This window comes from Balaenoptera ricei, chromosome X, assembly GCF_028023285.1.
Source record: "Balaenoptera ricei isolate mBalRic1 chromosome X, mBalRic1.hap2, whole genome shotgun sequence".
NCBI classification, from domain to species: Eukaryota; Metazoa; Chordata; class Mammalia; order Artiodactyla; family Balaenopteridae; genus Balaenoptera; species Balaenoptera ricei.
In genome coordinates this window covers 15,859,992-15,879,942 of record NC_082660.1, presented here as the reverse complement: position 1 = coordinate 15,879,942, position 19,951 = coordinate 15,859,992, and the positions used below count along the sequence as shown (strand labels likewise).

The 19,951-nt window shown below is 37.5% G+C and overlaps 1 protein-coding gene across 3 annotated transcripts in view; it reads right to left on the bottom strand.

Moving 5' to 3' along the window:
- PPEF1 (protein phosphatase with EF-hand domain 1) overlaps positions 1-19,951 on the bottom strand; it is a 158,955-nt gene that overhangs the window by 15,129 nt on the left and 123,875 nt on the right. For all 3 annotated transcript variants that reach the window (XM_059910715.1, XM_059910713.1, XM_059910714.1), the window contains 3 exons: positions 17,087-17,233; positions 8,922-9,107; positions 7,362-7,504 (listed from right to left, as the gene is read on the bottom strand). In XM_059910715.1, the coding sequence (XP_059766698.1) occupies positions 7,362-7,504; positions 8,922-9,107; positions 17,087-17,233 (476 nt within the window). The remainder of the gene's footprint in view (positions 1-7,361; positions 7,505-8,921; positions 9,108-17,086; positions 17,234-19,951) is intronic.

Below are 19,951 nucleotides of genomic sequence, written 5' to 3'. Positions count from 1 at the left end.
GGGGATGGAAAAAGATATTCCAAGCAAATGGAAATCAAAAGAAAGCTGGAGTAGCAATACTCATATCAGATAAAATAGACTTTAAAATAAAGAATGTTACAAGAGACACGGGAGGCCACTACATAATGATCAAGGGATCAATCCAAGAAGAAGATATAACAATTATAAATATATATGCACCCAACATAGGAGCATCTCAATACATAAGGCAACTGCTAACAGCTCTAAAAGAGGAAATTGACAGTAACACAGTCATAGTGGAGGACTTTAACACCTCACTTACACCAATGGACAGATCTTCCAAACAGAAAGTTAATAAGGAAACACAAGCTTTAAATGACACAATAGACCAGATAGATTTAATTGATATTTATAGGACATTCCACCCAAAAACAGCAGATTACACTTTCTTCTCAAGTGCACACGGAACATTCTCCAGGATAGATCACATCTTGAGTCACAAATCAAGCCTCAATAAATTTAAGAAAATTGACATCATATCAAGCATCTTTTTGGACCACAACGCTATGAGATTAGAAATCAATTACAGGGAAAAAAACGTAAAAAACAAACACATGGAGGCTAAACAATACGTGACTAAATAATCAAGAGATCACTGAAGAAATCAAAGAGGAAATCAAAAAATACCTAGAGACAAATGACAATGAAAACACGACAATCCAAAACCTATGGGATGCAGCAAAGCAGTGCTAAGAGGGAACTTGATAGCTATACAAGCCTACCTCGAGAAACAAGAAAAATCTCAAATAAACAATCTAACCTTACACCTAAAGGAACTAGAGAAAGAAGAACAAACAAAACCCAAAGTTAGCAGAAGAAAAGATATCATAAAGATCAGAGCAGAAATAAATGAACTAGAAACAAGGAAAACAAAAGCAAAGATCAATAAAACTAAAAGCTGGTTTTTTGAGAAGGTAAACAAAATTGATAAACCATTAGCCAGGCTCATCAAGAAAAAGAGGGAGAGGACTCAAATCAATAAAATTAGAAATGAAAAAGGAGAAGTTACAACAGACACCGCAGAAATACAAAGCATCCTAAGAGACTACTACCAGCAACTCTATGCCAATAAAATGGACAACCTGGAAGAAATGGACAAATTCTTAGAAAGGTATAACCTTCCAAGACTGAACCAGGAAGAAACAGAAAATATGAACAGACCAATCACAAGTAATGAAATTGAAACTGTGATTAAAAATCTTCCAACAAACAAAAGTCCAGGACCAGATGGCTTCACAGGTGGATTCTATCTAACATTTAGAGAAGAGCTAACACCCATCCTTCTCAAACTCTTCCAGAAAATTGCAGAGGAAGGAACACTCCGAAACTCATTCTATGAGGCCACCATCACCCTGATACCACAACCAGACAAAGATACTACAAAAAAAGAAAATTACAGACCAATATCACTGATGAATATAGATGCAAAAATCCTCAACAAAACACTAGCAAACAGAATCCAGCAACACATTAAAAGGATCATACACCATGATCAAGTGGGATTTATCCCAGGGATACACGGATTCTTCAGTATATGCAAATCAATCCATGTGATACACCGTATTAACAAATTGAAAAAGAAAAACCATAGATCATCTCAATAGATGCAGAAAAAGCTTTCGACAAAATTCAACACCCATTTATGATAAAAACGCTCCAGAAAGTGGGCATAGAGGGAACCTGCCTCAACATAATAAAGGCCATATATGACAAACCCACAGCAAACATCCTTCTCAATGGTGAAAAACTGAAAGCATTTCCTCTAAGATCAGGAACAAGACAAGCACATCCACTCTCGCCACTATTATTCAACGTAGTTTTGGAAGTCCTAGCCACGGCAATCAGAGAAAAAAAGAAATAAAAGGAATACAAATTGGAAAAGAAGAAGTAAAACTGTCACTGTCTGCAGATGACATGATACTATACATAGAGAATCCTAAAGATGCCACCAGAAAACTACTAGAGCTAATCAATGAATTTGGTAAAGTTGCAGGATACAAAATTAATGCACAGAAATCTCTTGCTTTCCTATACACTAATGATGAAAAATCTGAAAGAGAAATTAAGGAAACACTCCCATTTACCATTGCAACCACAACAACAAAAAAATACCTAGGAATAAACCTACCTAGGGAGACAAAAGACCTATATGCAGAAAACTGTAAGACACTGATGAAAGAAATTAACGATGATACCAACAGATGGAGAGATATACCATGTTCTTGGATTGGAAGAATCAATATTGTGAAAATGACTATACTACCCAAAGCAACCTACAGATTCAATGCAATCCCTATCAAATTACTAATGCATTTTTTACAGAACTGGAACAAAAAATCTTAAAATTTGTATGGAGACACAAAAGACCCCGAATAGCCCAAGCGGTCTTGAGGGAAAAAAACAGAGCTGGAGGAATCAGACTCCCTGACTTCAGACTATACTACAAAGCTACAGTAATCAAGACAATATGGTACTGGCACAAAAACAGAAACATAGGTCAATGGAACAAGATAGAAAGCCCAGAGATAAACCCACGCACCTATGGTCAACTAATCTATGACAAAGGAGGCAAGGATATACAATGGAGAAAAGACAGTCTCTTCAATAAGTGGTGCTGGGAAAACTGGACAGCTACATGTAAAAGAATGAAATTAGAATACTCCCTAATGCCATACACAAAAATAAACTCAAAATGGATTCGAGACCTAAATGTAAGACCGGACACTATAAAACTCTTAGAGGAAAACATAGGAAGAACACTCTTTGACATAAATCACAGCAAGATCTTTTTTGATCCACCTCCTAGGGTAATGGAAATAAAAACAAAAATAAACAAATGGGACCTAATGAAACTTCAAAGCTGTTGCACAGCAAAGGAAAGCATAAACAAGATGAAAAGACAACCCTCAGAATGGGAGAAAATATTTGCAAATGAATCAACAAAGGATTAATCTCCAAAATATATAAACAGCTCATGCGGCTCAAAATTAAAGAAACAAACAACCCAATCCAAAAATGGGCAGAAGACCTAAATAGACATTTCTCCAAAGCAGACATACAGATGGCCAGGAAGCACATGAAAAGCTGCTGAACATCACTAATTATTAGAGAAATGCAAATCAGAACTACAATGAGGTATCACCTCACACCAGTTAGAATGGGCATCATCAGAACATCTACAAACAAGAAATGCTGGAGAGGGTGTGGAGAAAAGGGAACCCTCTTGCACTGTTGGTGGGAATGTAAATTGATATAGCCACTATGGAGAACAGTATGGAGGTTCCTTAAAGAACTAAAACTAGAACTACCATATGACCCAGCAATCCCACAACTGGGCATATACCCTGAGAAAACCATAATTCAAAAAGACACATGCACCCGAATGTCCATTGCAGCACTATTTACAGTAGCCAGGTCATGGAAGCAACCTAAATGCCCATCGATAGACGAATGGACAAAGAAGATGTGGTACATATATACAATGGAATACTCCATAAAAAGGAATAAAAAGGAATATTCCATAAAAAGGAACGAAATTGAGTCATTTGTTGAGACGTGGATGGATGTAGAGACTGTCATACAGAGTGAAGTAAGTCAGAAAGAGAAAAACGAATATCGTATATTAACGCATGTACGTGGAACCTAGAAAAATGGTACAGATGAACCGGTTTGCAGGGCAGAAGCTGAGACACAGATGTAGAGAACAAACGTATGGACACCGAGGGGGGAAAGCCGCGGCGGGGGGGTGGGGATGGTGGTGTGATGAATTGGGCGATTGGGATTGACATGTATACACTGATGTGTATAAAATTGATGACTAATAAGAACCTGCTGTATAAAAAAATAAATAAAATTAAACTTAAAAATTAAAAAAAAGAAAAGAAAACAATCCTACTTACTACAACACCAGAAAGAATAAAACACTTAGAAATGAATTTAACAAAAGAAGTCCAAGACTTGCACACTGAAAAGCACAAAATATTTTTCAAGGAAATTAAAGAAGATCAAAGTAAATAGAACAATATGGACTGGAAGATTTAATATTGTTAAAATGGCAATAGCCCCAAATTGATATTACAGATTCAAAATAATCCCTATCAAAATCCCAGCGGGCATTTTTGCAGAAGTTGACAAGCTGATTCTAAAATTCACATGGAAAACAATCTTAAAAAAGAAGACTCAAATTCAACTCACCTTTCCCAATTTCAAACTTACCAAAAAGCTATAGTAATCAAGTCAGGGTGTTACTCACATTACGATAGTCATATAGGTCAATGGAGTACAACTTAAAGTTGAGAAATAAACCCATACCTTTATGGCCAATTGATTTTTGACAAGTGTGCCAAGACAGTCAAATCGGGGAAGGATAGTCTTTCCCACTGATGTTGCTGGGACAATTGAATATCCACATTTTAAAGAATAAGGTTGGACCCTTACCTCACACTATACACAAAAATTAACTCAAAATGGATCAGATATCCAAATATAAGAACTTAATCTATAAAATTCTCGGAAGAAAACATAGGAATAAAGCCTCATGACTTTGACTTAGGCACTTGGTTCTTAGATACCCCATCACAAGCAGAAAAGAGAAAACAGATATATTGGATTTCATCAAAATTAAAAACTTTTGTGCTGCAAATAATAACATCAAGAAAGTGAAAAGACATCCCATAGAATGGAAGAGACTATTTGCAAATCATATATCTAATAAGTGACATGAATATAGGATATATGAATAACTCTTATAATGCAATAATAAAAAGAGTAGTAACTCAATTAAAAATGGAAAAAGGATCTGAAAGAGACATTTCACTAAAGAAGATATACAAATGCCCAATAAGAACATGAAAAGATCCTCAAAGTCATTGGTCATGAGGGAAATGTAAATCAAAACCAAGAGATCCTACCTCACATCCACTAAGATGGCTATAATCAAAAAGACAGATTATAACAAGGGTTGTCAAGGATGTGGAGAAATTGGAATCTTCATACATTGCTGGTGGGAATGTAAAATTGTGCATCCCCTTGGGAAAAAAGCTTGCAAGTTCCTCAAAATGTTAAACATAAGCGTTACTATATAATCCAGCAATTCCACTTTCAGGTATATACCCAAGAGAAATGAAAACAAATGTATACACAAAACCCTGTCCACCAACGTTCAAAACAACATTATTCATAGTAGCCAAAAAGTGGAAACAACCCACATTTCTATTAGCTGATAAATGGACAAAGAAAATGAGGTCTATTGATACAATGGAATGTTATTCAGCCATTAAAAGGACTGAAGTACTGATACATGTTACAACATGAATGAACCTCAGAAGCACTGTGCTAAGAAAAAGAAGCTAGTCACAAAAGACCACATATTGTGTAATCCTATTTACATGACATGTCCAGAATAGGCAAATCTATAGGGACAGAAAGTAGATTAGTGGTTAACTAGAGTTGTGATGGGGGGGTGGTGGCCAGGGATGGGGAGGTGATAATGATGAGTGACTACTAATGGATATAAGTTTTCTTTTTAGGATGGAACAAATGTTCAAAAATTAGTTTATGGTGATGTTACACAACTCTGTAAATATACCAAATATCATTGAATTGTATACTTTAACTTGGTAAACTTTCAACAAAGCTGTTAAAATAAATTACATATATATATGTAATATATATATATATGTGTGTGTGTGTGTATAAAATTTATGTGGAGACATTTTTCTACTGTAGGGGAAAATCCAAAAGTTATAATGAAATTATAGAATGTGATTTCATAGAATAAAGCAAAATCAAGACACCAACAAAATATATGCATCATGCCCATAAAAATCCTCTATCCCTCCTATGCAAAGAATTCCTAAAAATTTATCAGAAAATGACAAACAGCCCAATATAAAATAGGGGAATATTATAAACGGGAAAGTCAAAGAAAAGAAAATGCAATGTTCAAAAATATAAGATGGGTAAACTCAGCTGTCTAAAAAATGCTAATTAAAACAATGAGATTTATCATTTTTATCCATCAGCTTGGCAAAAATTAAGAAGGGTAATAACTTATGAGACTAATGAGGATGTGGAGAAATTAATATGTTGTTTTCCAGATTGTTAATTGTTATAACTCTTTTGGAGTATCTAGCAAAATTTTAAACATTATAAATCATATATTTTGAAATCTTATGTAAAAAAAAAAGCACTAAAAACTTATGGATATGTGTATATATATATATATATATATATGTACAGACAGACAGACAGACAGACACACACACACACACACACACAGAGGAATGTTTGTTATAGTATTGCTTTTAAGTACAAAACCCTAGAACCAATCTGGATGGCCATCAGTTGAATACGATTTAGCTATCCATAATTGTTACGGTATACACATACTACAGAATATTATACATCTACCAAAAAGAATGAGTTAGGTCTATATGTATGAACTTGGAGTAATGTTCACGATATAATCTTTAGGGAAAGAGTCAGTTGCAGAATAGACTGTGCAGTGTGATTCTATCTTTGTTTTAAAAAAAAAAATGTATGTATGTTGTTTACTGCCTTTCTCCTCCCACAGGGATATGCTTTGATGAGGGAAAAGACTTTTGCCTATTTTGTTTATTTCAATATCATCTGTGCCTAGAACAGTGTCTGACACATAGTAGGTGCTCAACATTTTTTTAATTCAATGAATGAGTAATTGCTTGTCTATTTTTGTAGGAGCAAGGAGAAGAGGGCGGAAGGATCCTCTCTAGGCTATTAATTTCAGTTGCCTCTGGGGAAAAGAATTGCTGAGAAGTACTGGGAGAGAAGATCATTAACATTTTCTTTATACATCTTTGTTTTGTCTCACTTGTTAACAATAAACATATTCATTCTATAATATACAAAATATTAAAAAGATAATGTCAAAGGGAGGAAAGGGAGATAAGCTATGAATGCCATCACACAGAGACACATACTCAACTCAGTCATATACACTTCTGGGTAGAGAAGAGACAAAGAGGCAAGAGCAGACTGGGCTGTCTGGGGCAGAGAAGGCTGGAGGTTACAGGACTGGGTGGGTGCAGAGACTTTCTTTTCCTTATATTCAATTAGGGACTGTTTGTGGATGCTGACTGCTTTATCCATCTAAAGAGATGTATACACTGAAAATTGCTGCTCTTGGTTTCAAATATGAGCGCATTCACCACTTGGCTTCTGGAATTATTTCCATTTTGTTTATACCAATGAGTAACGAGTAAGCCATTTTCTTCACTCCCATGGCTGCTCTTAGTCACTCTGGACTGGTTCTACTTGGTCACTAGTACCAGAGCTCAAAAATCTCCTTAGAGTATACACACCTTTGGTAAAGAGGCCTCAAGCACGTTGCCCTAGTCATTTGGTACTGGAAAAATCGGGGGGGCGTACCAGAACTCACTCTGATGTAAGCTCCTCGATTGCTACCTTCTTCATAATAATTAGATGCAGAAAATACAGTAATAACCTGGTTAAAGAGAAAGAGTGTCAGGTTCACATAGAGTTAGTTCTCAAAAGGTCCTTCAATAAAGTCAGAAACAGCTCAATTCTTAAAAAGCAAAAATCAAAGTTCAAAATCCATACAAATCATCCAAGTCTGATGGGATTTCCTGTGATTCCATTGAAGAGAAACAAGGCTTTTAAATCACTGTCTCCAGGAGCACTAACTTCTAGCCACTCATCCCCACAGTGCATGGCCTTGCAATCTTGTGTACAGTTTCAGTTCTGTATCTTACAATCCTCCTTAATGCTCAGTTTTGTAAATTCTAATTTTCCAAGGGGGTAAAAGCCTTTATTTTCTTTCCTTGTGATATTTGACCATTCAAAATAAAACTTGTCTAGTATCACAGTCCTTTTCTTTTGTCTATAGCTGACTGATTTAGAGGGTTCAGGGCGCCCCACAAAACCAGTGCTCTAAGGTCAGAGAAATAGTGGCTAGATAAGGGACCATGACCACTCTGTCGGGAAGGAACCAGCCTTGGGGGCGTGGTGGAGGATGGGGAGCCTTGGGAGGGTAATACTTGTCAGTGACAGGAAAGCTGGTTTAGGCCCAGTCCTGCCCTAATGAGCAGGTCACTTCAGACAAACCACTGCTATTTTCTCCCCGTTTTCTTATTACAAATAAACCCTAAATAATACTTGCCTTACCATCTCGCAATGTCAGTATGAGCCTCCAATGAACTAAAAGAGTTGGGAAAAGTGAAAGTGTTGAGATAGAAGGAAAGGCCATGCAATTTGGTATTCCTTTTTAATTATTGCTGTTCACTACGAGAAAAGGGGGCAGCCCAGGACAACCTGGGACCAGAAACCAGCTCCTCAGGCCTCGCCTCTCTAGCCTATCAGACACCACCGAGAAGCACAACGCATTCCATTTTAGTGGCCGCAGCGAAACTGCCCACAGCCAGGGACTTGCTAGAGCTCACCTACTCAGTGAATAGAAGAGAAGTATGTTTTGTGGTTCTGCTCTGCACAGGGAAAGTGCAAAAGGTGAAAGAGAGCAAACTGGATTCACTGCTGCCTTTCTGTGCTCAGTGAGGATAAGTACATTCTTAACCCCACTACTGGAGATTTGCCTTGTGATTAGCACAGAACAAAGCCTTTCTGTGTGTGTACTTAGTGCCATGTGTCAGAGTTTCTATCTCTGGGATTAGGGAAGATCGGAGAAATAAACCAAATATCTCTTAGGGTGAGGGACAGTGAGGCCCCTTGAAACAACCTCTGTGAACCCAACAGTCTCCTGTTTCTGTCTACCAAAGCATGGAGTTCTGTTTTGGGCCTAGGGAAGACATTTTCCCATGGGCTTTGAGGTCAGACACATCCTGTGAAGAAAGACTAGGCTTGGGGGAAGGATGTCTGTGATGATGTCACCAACACTGTTAGCTTACCTTCCCATCATGGCAAATTTCATACCCTTCGGGCTTACATTCATGAGACCTAATGAGCATCTTCAACTGGTATTTATTAAGAATCCTGGAGGTAATGTCTGGTCCAAAATAGCAGCCCCCTCCTCGACTTGTATTTGGGTAACAGCCTCTTTTGCCTCTGGGATCACTCCACAGAATGTCGATAACCTTGGAACAACAAATCAGATTAGGCTGCCACTTCGAAGTGAGAGTTTATCTTTCTACATTCCAACTTCTTTTCCAGAAATATTATCCCAAGTTATCCCAAAGTCTCACTATTTCTCATTCCTCCTTCAAAACTGTTTCACACTCATCTCCTCCATGAGTCTTTTCCAGAATAATTTGAATGCCCACAGCCACCACAAGCCCTTTCTACCCATCCCCAATAACCAATGTAGCAATACTTAGTAACCATGAAGGATCAGCCTTTGGGCTTTTTCTTTTTCTTTTTTTTTTTAATTCCATCGCAATTGCTTCACAATTGCTTAACCTACAGGGTCTTTTCTCTTAAAAAGAACTTCACTGCCATGTTCAAAGGAGAAAGTAGCTCCCCACAGTGAACATACAGGCACTTGGTGTTTTTAATATGTTCAAAGAGATAAGGTAAGTCTCCCAGCTATGGTTTTGGCCCTGGTTTTTTTCCTGTTGAGTACATAGCATGATAAAGCCTTTTCCCCATCACAAATATAGGCAACTGTTCATCCAAGAATATCTTGTAAAGCATCTCCTTCACTTTTTGCCCCCCTTGATAAGCACATTCTCAGCTTCAGCAGTACATTTAGCCATTGACTGGTTTTCCACAAGTATGTTATTAGCATAACATTTCCTTGTGGGGATGAAAGAGGCAAGTGCAGGCTGCATGATGCTCAGGACTGAAGACCCAAGTTTCTAAGAATTTTTTCATAAAAAATTGGGGGCTCCCTGTTTGTAGCTCCGATCTACATATAATGTTTCTTTATTCAAACATCTCCTATGGGAGCTTCAGCAGTAGTGTGAAAAACTAGCTTTGTAGCTAAAGCTATGCAACCTTGAGAAAAGTCTTTGGGTCTTACTTTCTTTAAAATCAGAGGTTTGGGCCAGATGACTTGTGAAGTATCTCAAAGTTCTAACAGACTTTATTTTCTAATTTTTCATAGTCTAATAGACTGTATTTTCCACATGTTTCTTTGAAGGGCATGAAGAAGCATGTATTTTAAGTTGTTCAGTTATTCTAGTGGGTCCAAATCAGATCTTAAAAAGACCAGAAATGGTTGTCCCACTAAACCTGACTGTACACCCATTTATAGGTCTGGTATTGAAGGGGAGCTAGAAATAAGTGAGGGGAAAGACAGTGAGGTGGAGAGAACAGAACTGGTAGGAGAACTTCTCTGGAATGCTAAGCACCTCATCAGAACTGGAGAAACTGTGCACCAGGCACATTCCGGACACTTGCAGATGATTGATTTTTTGATGATTGACTGAAGTGAGAATTAAAACCACCTAAGAAGATTCAGATCAGGATTCTCCTTTCTCCCCCACTGAATTCCAACACTGGCACAACCCTACCCTACAAATAAATATAATAGAACCCATTTACTTTGCTGGTGATTATGATGAAAATAACACTTGCATTTGAAACTGAGCCATATCTGAATCTTACACCATGAATTCATGTCTGGGAGACATGATCTGACCTTTAGTATAATGAAGGAGAAAACATGGAACACAAGGAAGCGTGTTTTATAAGGAGGGGATTAACTTTTAAATTCCTACATGAGATGCAAGTCATTTACAGCCAAAATTACCCCAGGAAAACCTTCTAAATTACTCTTAAAGCACAGTATACATGATTTTGTATATAAAACCCTATACAGACATATGGATGTGTGAATATTTTATGTATGTGATAATGTAGAACATATGATAAATTATATGAAACTAAAATTTTACACTTTTTTCTCCTTTTTGCCATATGTATATACTTGAAATTTACATAAATTAAATGTACATATGATGGGACCCTGTTAAACTAGAATAAGCACTGGCCATGGAGTTAGCTCTTCAAGTGTCACCTATGTCAACATGGAACCTATTCGGGCCTTAGCTGACTCCTCAATGAAATGAGGAAGATATAGCTAACATTCATTTTTCTTTGGTTCAAGGTCATAAGGGGTATCAATTTTATAGAAGTGAGCTTCTTCAGAACCATCCATTCAATGAGTTCTGCATTTCTTTTCTCTGTCCAGAATTCATTCATTCATAAACTTTATAGAGACTGTGACCACAATATAGATTTAATTCTGAGGCTCACAAACAAAAAATGCTATAAAAGTCACTTTGTTGGTGAAACAAATTCCTCAGCAGAGACAATCTCTTTCCTCTCAACAACATCCTCTCCACTGAAATGCAAGGGCCTTTGGGAGTGCATGAAAGAATAAGTATTTACAACATTCCTTCCTGAAAATTTTCAAACCAAAGATTGGAAAGGTTTTTATTGAATGACAACTTTTGTATGACCTGGTCAACAAAAATCTATTTGTGTCTCAGCCTTTACACCTCCTAAATCCGAAATAAATCCTGCAAGTGTCCCATGCTTGCCTACAGTTTTAAGTAATCCAGTTTTCAAAAGTATGCTTCTGGGGAGAGATAATAGCTCTGAAAGATGTATCTAAACGCTTCTCTTCTAAGACACTAATACTGTAGATTCACTTTTGTATTTTCCCTTAGTTATGTGTCCTCCTTCCAGCTTTTGAACATGTCGTCTTAAAAGCTGTGCTCAGCCCAAACCTTCCAGCCGGGTACCCAGATGGCTTTAGATGCCTACTCCTTGCCTACCCATCGCCTCATTGGATGAGGGGAGACTAGAGTAGTTCATTACTTTCTTGAGATCTCCTATCACTCTTAAGTCATCTTTCCCTTCAGAAAAAGAGCATGGGCATTAAAGTCAGACCTGGGATCAAATCCTGCTCTATCATTCAGTGACTAGCCAAGTGACGACAAAAAAGCCATTTCACTCTTGGGAGCCTTCTCAATGAAGCTGACTACCCTATTTAAAATTGCAACTCTGTCCCCTACCTCCAGTTCTCTGTTTCCCCTAACCTTGCTCTAGTTTTAATTTTTTCCATAGAACTTCTCACTTAACATAGTTACTTGTTATTGTTATATAATTATATATGTAATATTATATAAATAATATAACTTCATATATACATATTACTTAGCTCCTCCCCCTAAAACATAAACTCCATGAGGGAATAGATCTTAGGTCACTTACTTTCTCAAAAGCTTAGAACAGTGCCTGACACATAGCAGGTACTCAATAAATTTTACTTGTTAAGTGGATTAAGAGAAGGGAGTCACTCAGGACATAAATAATTAAAATTATTTTTTAAACCTTTCTGGCCTCTTTGTTGTTTCAAGTCTGTCCTGAAGGAAGAGGTCACGCTTGTCTCTATACGATGACTCAGCTATGAATACATACATCCCCCACATCTCAGGGAATATAAGATAAAATTTGAATTACAGCGCTCTGCCAAGAATCATGCACTTCCATGAGTATGGAACAAATATCCTACGATCTTTACTGCAACACAGCTCACAGATATTAAGAAATAAAGTAATTGTGAAATCTGTTTTTATCTGGAAATTTCAACTCTAGGTAACTAAAGTGTGCATGTCCATGATGTACCAGGATATGAGGAAAGAGAATTAAAGGTACAACCGAAATTATTAAAATATCGGGAATGAGATTCTGGTCAATTTTACCCTGCGCCAGCTCCAGTCATGTACACTGAGTCTGTAAGATGCCTCATCTACATTGTTGGGGTGAGGGGAGGTTCTATTACAGCATAATGACCACCAGTTTCCTCCCTCCCACTTCTTAAGGCTCTATCTCTCTACAAGTCTAACTCATCCAAGCTTCCAGACTCCCTGATTTTCTTCTTGTGCAACTCCAATCTTTTTGACATCATCCTTTTTATTCACTATAACCTTTGGTCTTTGGAATTTGGATATCAAAATTTAAGGAGGCATCTTTTCCTACTTGCTATAGGATGCCTCTCATACTTCTTTGATTTTTAAATACTTTGAATGCACAAGCCAGTGATGAATTCTATTTCTCTCTTATTACCTCTTCCTCTCCCTCTCTATCCTCCCGCCTCTCTTTCTCCTCATTGATTAGAGATTATTTTACATCAGAAATCACATTTTAGGGACTTCTCTGGCAGTCCAGTAGTTAAGACTCCACGCTTCCAATGTAGGGGGCGCGGGTTCAATCCCTGATCAGGGAACTAAGATCTCATATGCCACGTGGCACAGCCAAAAAAGAAAAAAAAAAAAAAGAAAAGAAATCACATTAGTTCAACATTTTCAGCAATCAAGGTATAAGGGTACAGAATCAAGAAATGAAGGCTTCTTGGGGGTAAGCAATTAGAAAAAGGCTAGTGGTTTCATAATACTAGTAGCAAGAGTAGTTCAGCTAGAAGTTTAATTGATAGAATCAGGGAAAGGAATAGATGAGAAAGAACCTTCTTAAGGCCAGAATAAGCCTTGAAGATTGTCAACACCCTCCCCCTGCAAAGGAGTCCAACTTTAATGGGATCAGATTGTGAAGCTATTTGTGAGCCCCAGGGCATTATTAAAAACAATAGCGCAATCAGCTAGCAATTAGTGAAGGCTAATAGCTGTGTCTGATACAAAAAGAGGCAGATGAGCCAAAGCTTAAAGGGGAAATCAGGGAAAGAGATAGTTGAAGAAAGCCTAGCTAAAGCTACAACCATCCCTGGTAGGGAAACTGTGTGCATGCCCAAGGCAGCACTCTGTGAGGCATGACATCAGAAGCTACACCCTGAGAAGGAATAGATTTCACCAAACTAGTCCAGAGAAGCCACTAAACAAATAAATGAGCAAGAAAGCAAATAATAACAAGCCCCAGAGGAGCATGGAAATAATTAGAGTTACTATATTACCTAAAATATCCAGTTTTCAACAAAAAATTACAAGACATGCAAAAAAAAAAACAAACCACACACACATACAGGGGAAAATAAGCAGACAATTGAAATTGCCTTTGAGGGGATTAGAAGTTGACTTAGCAGACAAGGATTTCAAACCAATTATTATAAATATTATATTAAAACACAGCTATATATATATAACACTTCACTGAATGAGATCAGAATACATTTTCTTCTCAAGAGCACATGGAGCATTTTCCAAGATAGACCATACGCTAGAGCATTACAAAAAAAAGCCTCAATAAGTTTTAAAAGGATTTAAATCATGCTAAGTATGGTCTCCAACCACAATTGAATTCAAGCAGAAATAATTAAGAGAAGGAAATATGGGAAATGCACAAATATACAGAAATTAAACAACATATTCCTAAAAAACATATAGGTTAAAGAAGAAATCACAAGAGAAATTAGAAAATACTTTGAGATGATTGAAAACTAAAGCACAACACAGCAAAACTTACAAGATGGAGCTAAAGCAGTACTTAAGGGAAACTTACAGCTTCATTAGCAAAGGAAAAAGAGTTCAAATCAATGACACTACCTCTCACCTTAGGAAACTAGAAAAAGAAGAGCAAAATAAATCTAAATCAGAAGGAAGGAAATAATAAAGATTAGAGCAGAAATAAGTGAAGGAGAGAATAAAAAACAATAGAGAAAAGTCAATAAAACCAAAAGTTGATTCTTTGAAAAGACCAATAAAATTGACAAACCTTAGCAAGACCCACCAAGAAAAAAAGAGACTCAAATTACTAAAATCAGAAATGAAAGAGGAGACATCACTACCAACCTTGCAGAAATTAAAAAAAAATTTTTTTAATATATATATATTTCACATATATGCATATACTACAAACAACTTTAGGCCAACAAATTAGATAAATTAGATGAAATGGACAAATTTCAAGGAAGACACAAGCTATCAAGGATACCAAGATACAAACTACTCAAGAAGAAGTAGAAAATCTGAATAGAACTATAGCAAGAAAGAAGACTGAATTAGTAATTTTTAAATTGCCTACAAAGAAAAAAGCCTCGAAAAGTATCAAAGTGAAACCAGAAACATACAAAATGGATTATACACCATGACCAAGTGGGATTTATCCCAGAAATGTAAGGTTGGTTTAATATCGGAAATCAACCAATGTAATACACCACATTAGTAGAATAAAGGACAAACAATACATGATCATCCTAATAGATACCGAAAAGCACTGACAAAGTCGAACACTCTTTCATGGTAAAAACACTCAAGAAAGTAGGCACAGAAGAGGAATTCCTCAATCTGATGAAGGGCAGCTAATATACAAACAAACAGCTAATATACTTAATGGGAAAGACTGAATGCTTCCCCCTAATATTAGGAATTAGACAATGATGTCTACTCTCACCACTTCTATTTTTCAACACTGTACTAGAGGTTCTAGACAGGGCAATGAAGCAAGAAAAAGAAATAAAAGGCTGCCTGATTGGAAAGGAAGAAGCAAAACTATCTTTATTCACAGATAACATGCTCTTGTTTATACAAAGTCCCAAGGAATCCACTAAAAACCATTAGAATGAACAAACAAGTTTATCAAGGTTCACAACATGAGTATTGTGAACAGTATACAAAAAGTCTACAGTATACAAAAGTCAATATATACCAGAAATGGACAATCCAAAATGCAATTAAGAAAACAATTCTATTTATAATAGCATCAAAAATATTTGGGAATAAACTAGGAATAACTTTAACAAGTGCCTCACTGTACAGTGATTACAAAACACTGCTGAAATTAAAGATCTAAACAAATGGAAAGACATCCCACCTTCATGAAATTAAAGATATAATATTGTTAAGATTGCAATAGTAACTAAATCGATCCACGGATTCAAGGCAATCCCTACCAAAATCCCAGCTCTTTTTTGGTAGAAATTGACAAGCTGATTCTAAAGTTCATATGGAAATTCAAGGGACCCAGAATAATCAAAATAATCTTGAAAAAGAAGAATAAAGGTGGAGAACTCACACTTCCTAGTTTCAAAACTTTCTACAAAGCTATAGTAATCAAAACTGTGTAGTACTGATAAAAGGACAGACATATAGACCATGGAATAGAATTAAGAGTCTAGAAACAAACTTTCATATTTACGGTCAACTGATTTTTCGTAAGGGTGTCAAGAAAATTCAAGGAGAGGAAGTCTTTTTAACAAATGGTGCTGCGATAATTGGATATCCACATGCAATAAAATCAATTTGCACACCTACCTCACACCATACATAAAAATTAACTCAAAATGGATCAGACACCTAGACATAAGAACTAAAACTATAAAACTCTCAGAGGAAAACATAGAAATAAATCTTTATGATTTGGGGTTAGGCGATGGCTTCTTAGATACAACACCAAAAGCACAAAGCAAAAGCACTTCTTTTACTGTGACTGAGTAAAAGGAGCCAGAGACAAAAGATCACATACTGTATGAGTCCATTTCTATAATATGTCCAGAATAGAGAAATCTATTAAGACCAAAAGGAGATTAGTGGTGGGACTTCCCTGGTGGCGCAGTGGATAGGACTCCGCGCTCCCAGTGCAGGGGGCCCGGGTTTGGTCCCTGGTCAGGGGACTAGATCCCACATGCATGTCACAACTAAGAGTCCGCATGCCACACCTAAGAAGACTGCCGGCTGCAACTAAGGGGCCCATGTGCCACAACTAAGGAGCCCACGTGCCACAACTAAGGAGCCCACCTGCTGCAACTAAGACCCAGTATGACCAAATAAATAAATAATTTTTTTTTTTTTTTAAAAAGGAGATTAGTGGTGGTCTAAGTGTGCAGGGATGGTGGTCGGGGGTGGGGAGAGCATGGGAAGTGACTGGTAATAGGTATGTGAAGTACCTTTTTCAGGTATGAAAATGTTCTAAAATTAGATTGTGGGGATAGTTGTACAACACCGTGAATATAACAAACCCAATGAATTATATACTTTAAATACCATTTAAATATGGTATTTGAATGATATTTCAATTAAGCTATTAAAAATATAGTAATGAATTTAGAGAGAAGGATATGATCTGCTTAGAAAGGTAAGTCACTTTTTATATATTATTAGAACAACATCATCTATGCTGCATCTTCACTGCCACTTTAGTGAACAGTTTGATTACTTACCTGTTCCCATTCATGCTTTGTTAATTGTTCAGAAAGGGATCCATTTGTTCTGATTCCCCGAGCTGTAATGGTTGTACCCACTTTATTTTTCTTCTCAGTAGCACGGTCTCCATCTATTGGAATTGGTGGCATCAGCACAGATTTCAACTACAAAACAAATTTATGCTTTAGCCAAACCCTATGCTCAGGGTGTTGCATGTAGAAACTTCAGCACTAGTTGCTATTCTGTCTATATTGTTGTGCCTCGACCCAATGGAAAACACATGGTCCCCTTTTCCATCTCACCTACCTCCTTCATCTTATTGATCCACTGAGCTCTAAAAGTGGGGCTGTTAAGTTCTGTTTGTACATTTTTCAGAAAGAGATACTGTTCTAAGGGAAAGTTTCCCATTAGAGTTTCTAAAAGACCCCAGAGGCACAGATGTCAGTAGAGACATGTTCTGTGGTGTCCTGACAGGAAAAAGAAGATGCTAAGGGAAAACTAGTCTCCCTCTGAGCCTTTATCTATACATGGGGCTAAGAGAGAGAACTAACAGGCCTAGAGTTCAGAAACACCTCTTAAGAGGATGGTTGCTTTTCCTTTTGTTTGTGCTTTCCAGGAGAAATGAGAGAAAGTACATCTGTGCCCAGGAAAGTGCACAGAGGGGACATAAGTTGAAAACTTCGGAAGCCCTTCGACTTAAATGCACTGGGTTCTCAGTCTGACCTGCCAGCAATTGATTACATTCTCTAATCCTAGTAACAAAGGCAATGTATTTCTTTGGAAATAAAATATCTCTCTGATAGTACATCAATTACTATAATCCCTTCTACATTCCCTTACATAACTTGAGACTGTAATTTTATACTTGTTTCTTTGTAGTACCATAGCTTTATACAAAACAATTTGAAATAATACTTCTATTACATTGGTGACCTTAGTTCAGTGATGGACAATTCTCTGTGGTAGGCACTTAAGTTTCTTCTATAAACTAGGGTGTATGTAAAAGCTTACCTTTGTTTTTCAAAAATAAAATTGAACCTTATTCTGAGGTCCTGTCTCATTGAGATGGTTGGAGTTCAATTTCAGCTATTATTAGTGAGTTCACAGCCTACCCTCCCTGTCTCCCCACCAGCAAATGTCGCCAGGTCTTAGGCAGAGCAGAATATTCTGGGAGGACACTCTGGACGTGGCTCCACACAAGTCACTTCTGATAAGGTCATCAGGCAGGGCAAAGCCACATGGTCTCTCAAGTACATGTGGCTCCACCGTTTTCAAGGCCACTTGGGATCAGGATACTTTGTCCAGCCCCTGCTAAGGTACCACATCATCATTTTCTCCTGGGGGTCCTACTAGCCATCCCTTCCCACAACCCCTGCCAGGGAGTTTGAAAAATACTAAACCAGAGTCTTAGTGTTATAGAGTCTTCCTTCTCTGTCCCTCTGTATTCACCCTCCTCCCCAACCTGCCTACCTTACAAAATACCTTTAATGAACCTAGAATGGAGGTTGTCATCAGGTTCCCCCAACCCTACCCCTCTCCTATTAACAATTATACCGCAACAGCAGGTATCAACCAGGAAGCATGGTCACCCCTACACTTGGAGGGTCCTAACAGATGGGTAAGTGGGGGTTATAAAACTGAACTTGAAAACCTGTTTTTGTATCTCATCTGGTAGAGTTCCAAAGGCTTGAACCTACTACTTTCATTACAGTTCAATTACATTTCACACAACAAGCACGTGCTACCAGTTCAACTTCACTCTAGGCAGGGTAGACAAAAAATACACAAGTCAAATTTCTACCTTTAAAGCCAGTCTTTTCAGTAGGTGGAACAATGATCCCCAAAGGGGGTGAAATTTGAGGTATCCTGGTAAAATTCCTGGCCCCAAAATTTCTCCCCAGGGTCTGTCTTGGTGACTGAAATTCAAACCTTAGTTTTAAGTGTCAGGAAAAAGAGGAGAGAGTTGCAGAAGAGAGTTATGTTCAAAGCTTACTCTATGCCATTTTCTTCATCTAGGTAATTATATTTAATCCTCCCAACAATTCAATACAGTAGGTATTTTTAGCTTCAATGTATACATGTGGAAACTGAGGCTTAGAAATCGTTGGCAGCTTGCCCAGTCACCCAGCCAGGAAGTGGCAGAAGCAGGATGTAATGGATGTAATGCTAGCTACATCTGTCTGATATCAGAGCTCCATGGTGTTGCCTAGGTTAAGGTGGCTCTCAATTTAGGGTCTCCACAGAGAAAGTTATGGGCATTCCAGACACATGCTCTTAATATCTCAAATAGCCCTAGAGAGGCCAGGCTTCTCAGGCTAACCTCAGGAAAGGAAAAGTTTTCAATCTGATCAATTGGTACTGGCTGCCATGGCTGATTAGCGCTGTTGTCACAGGGCAAGTGGTGGTGGAGTGTTGCATTCCTGCCACGTGCTGGCCAATATCTGACTGACAAAAACATCATGTTCCCTTGCTCCTGGCTAGAATCATATCCACTCATTATGTTAACAGTGACTACCCCATGTTGACTGAAACGTCTTATTGGCTTATTTGCTGATATTATAAGGAAGGTGCCTTAAACTAGGTGCCTTAAAATTTACTGCAACTGGGATACTTTTGAGAGTAAAGGGATGTGCTATTAATAACTACACCAAGACAACAGGTGTAAACCAGGAAGTATGGTCATCACTGGGTGAGGCTGGGGACTGGGGTATGTAAAATCACCACAGAATCAGGAAAGGGGTTGTAAAAAGATTTTTATCCAGTTTTATCTTATACTTGCCCTACTTTGGTCTTAAATCTCTTAGGAGATATTCAACAAACATTAATTAATACTTAACTACATCTTGGTGCTGGGGCTGTATCAGTGAACTAGAGAAGCAGGG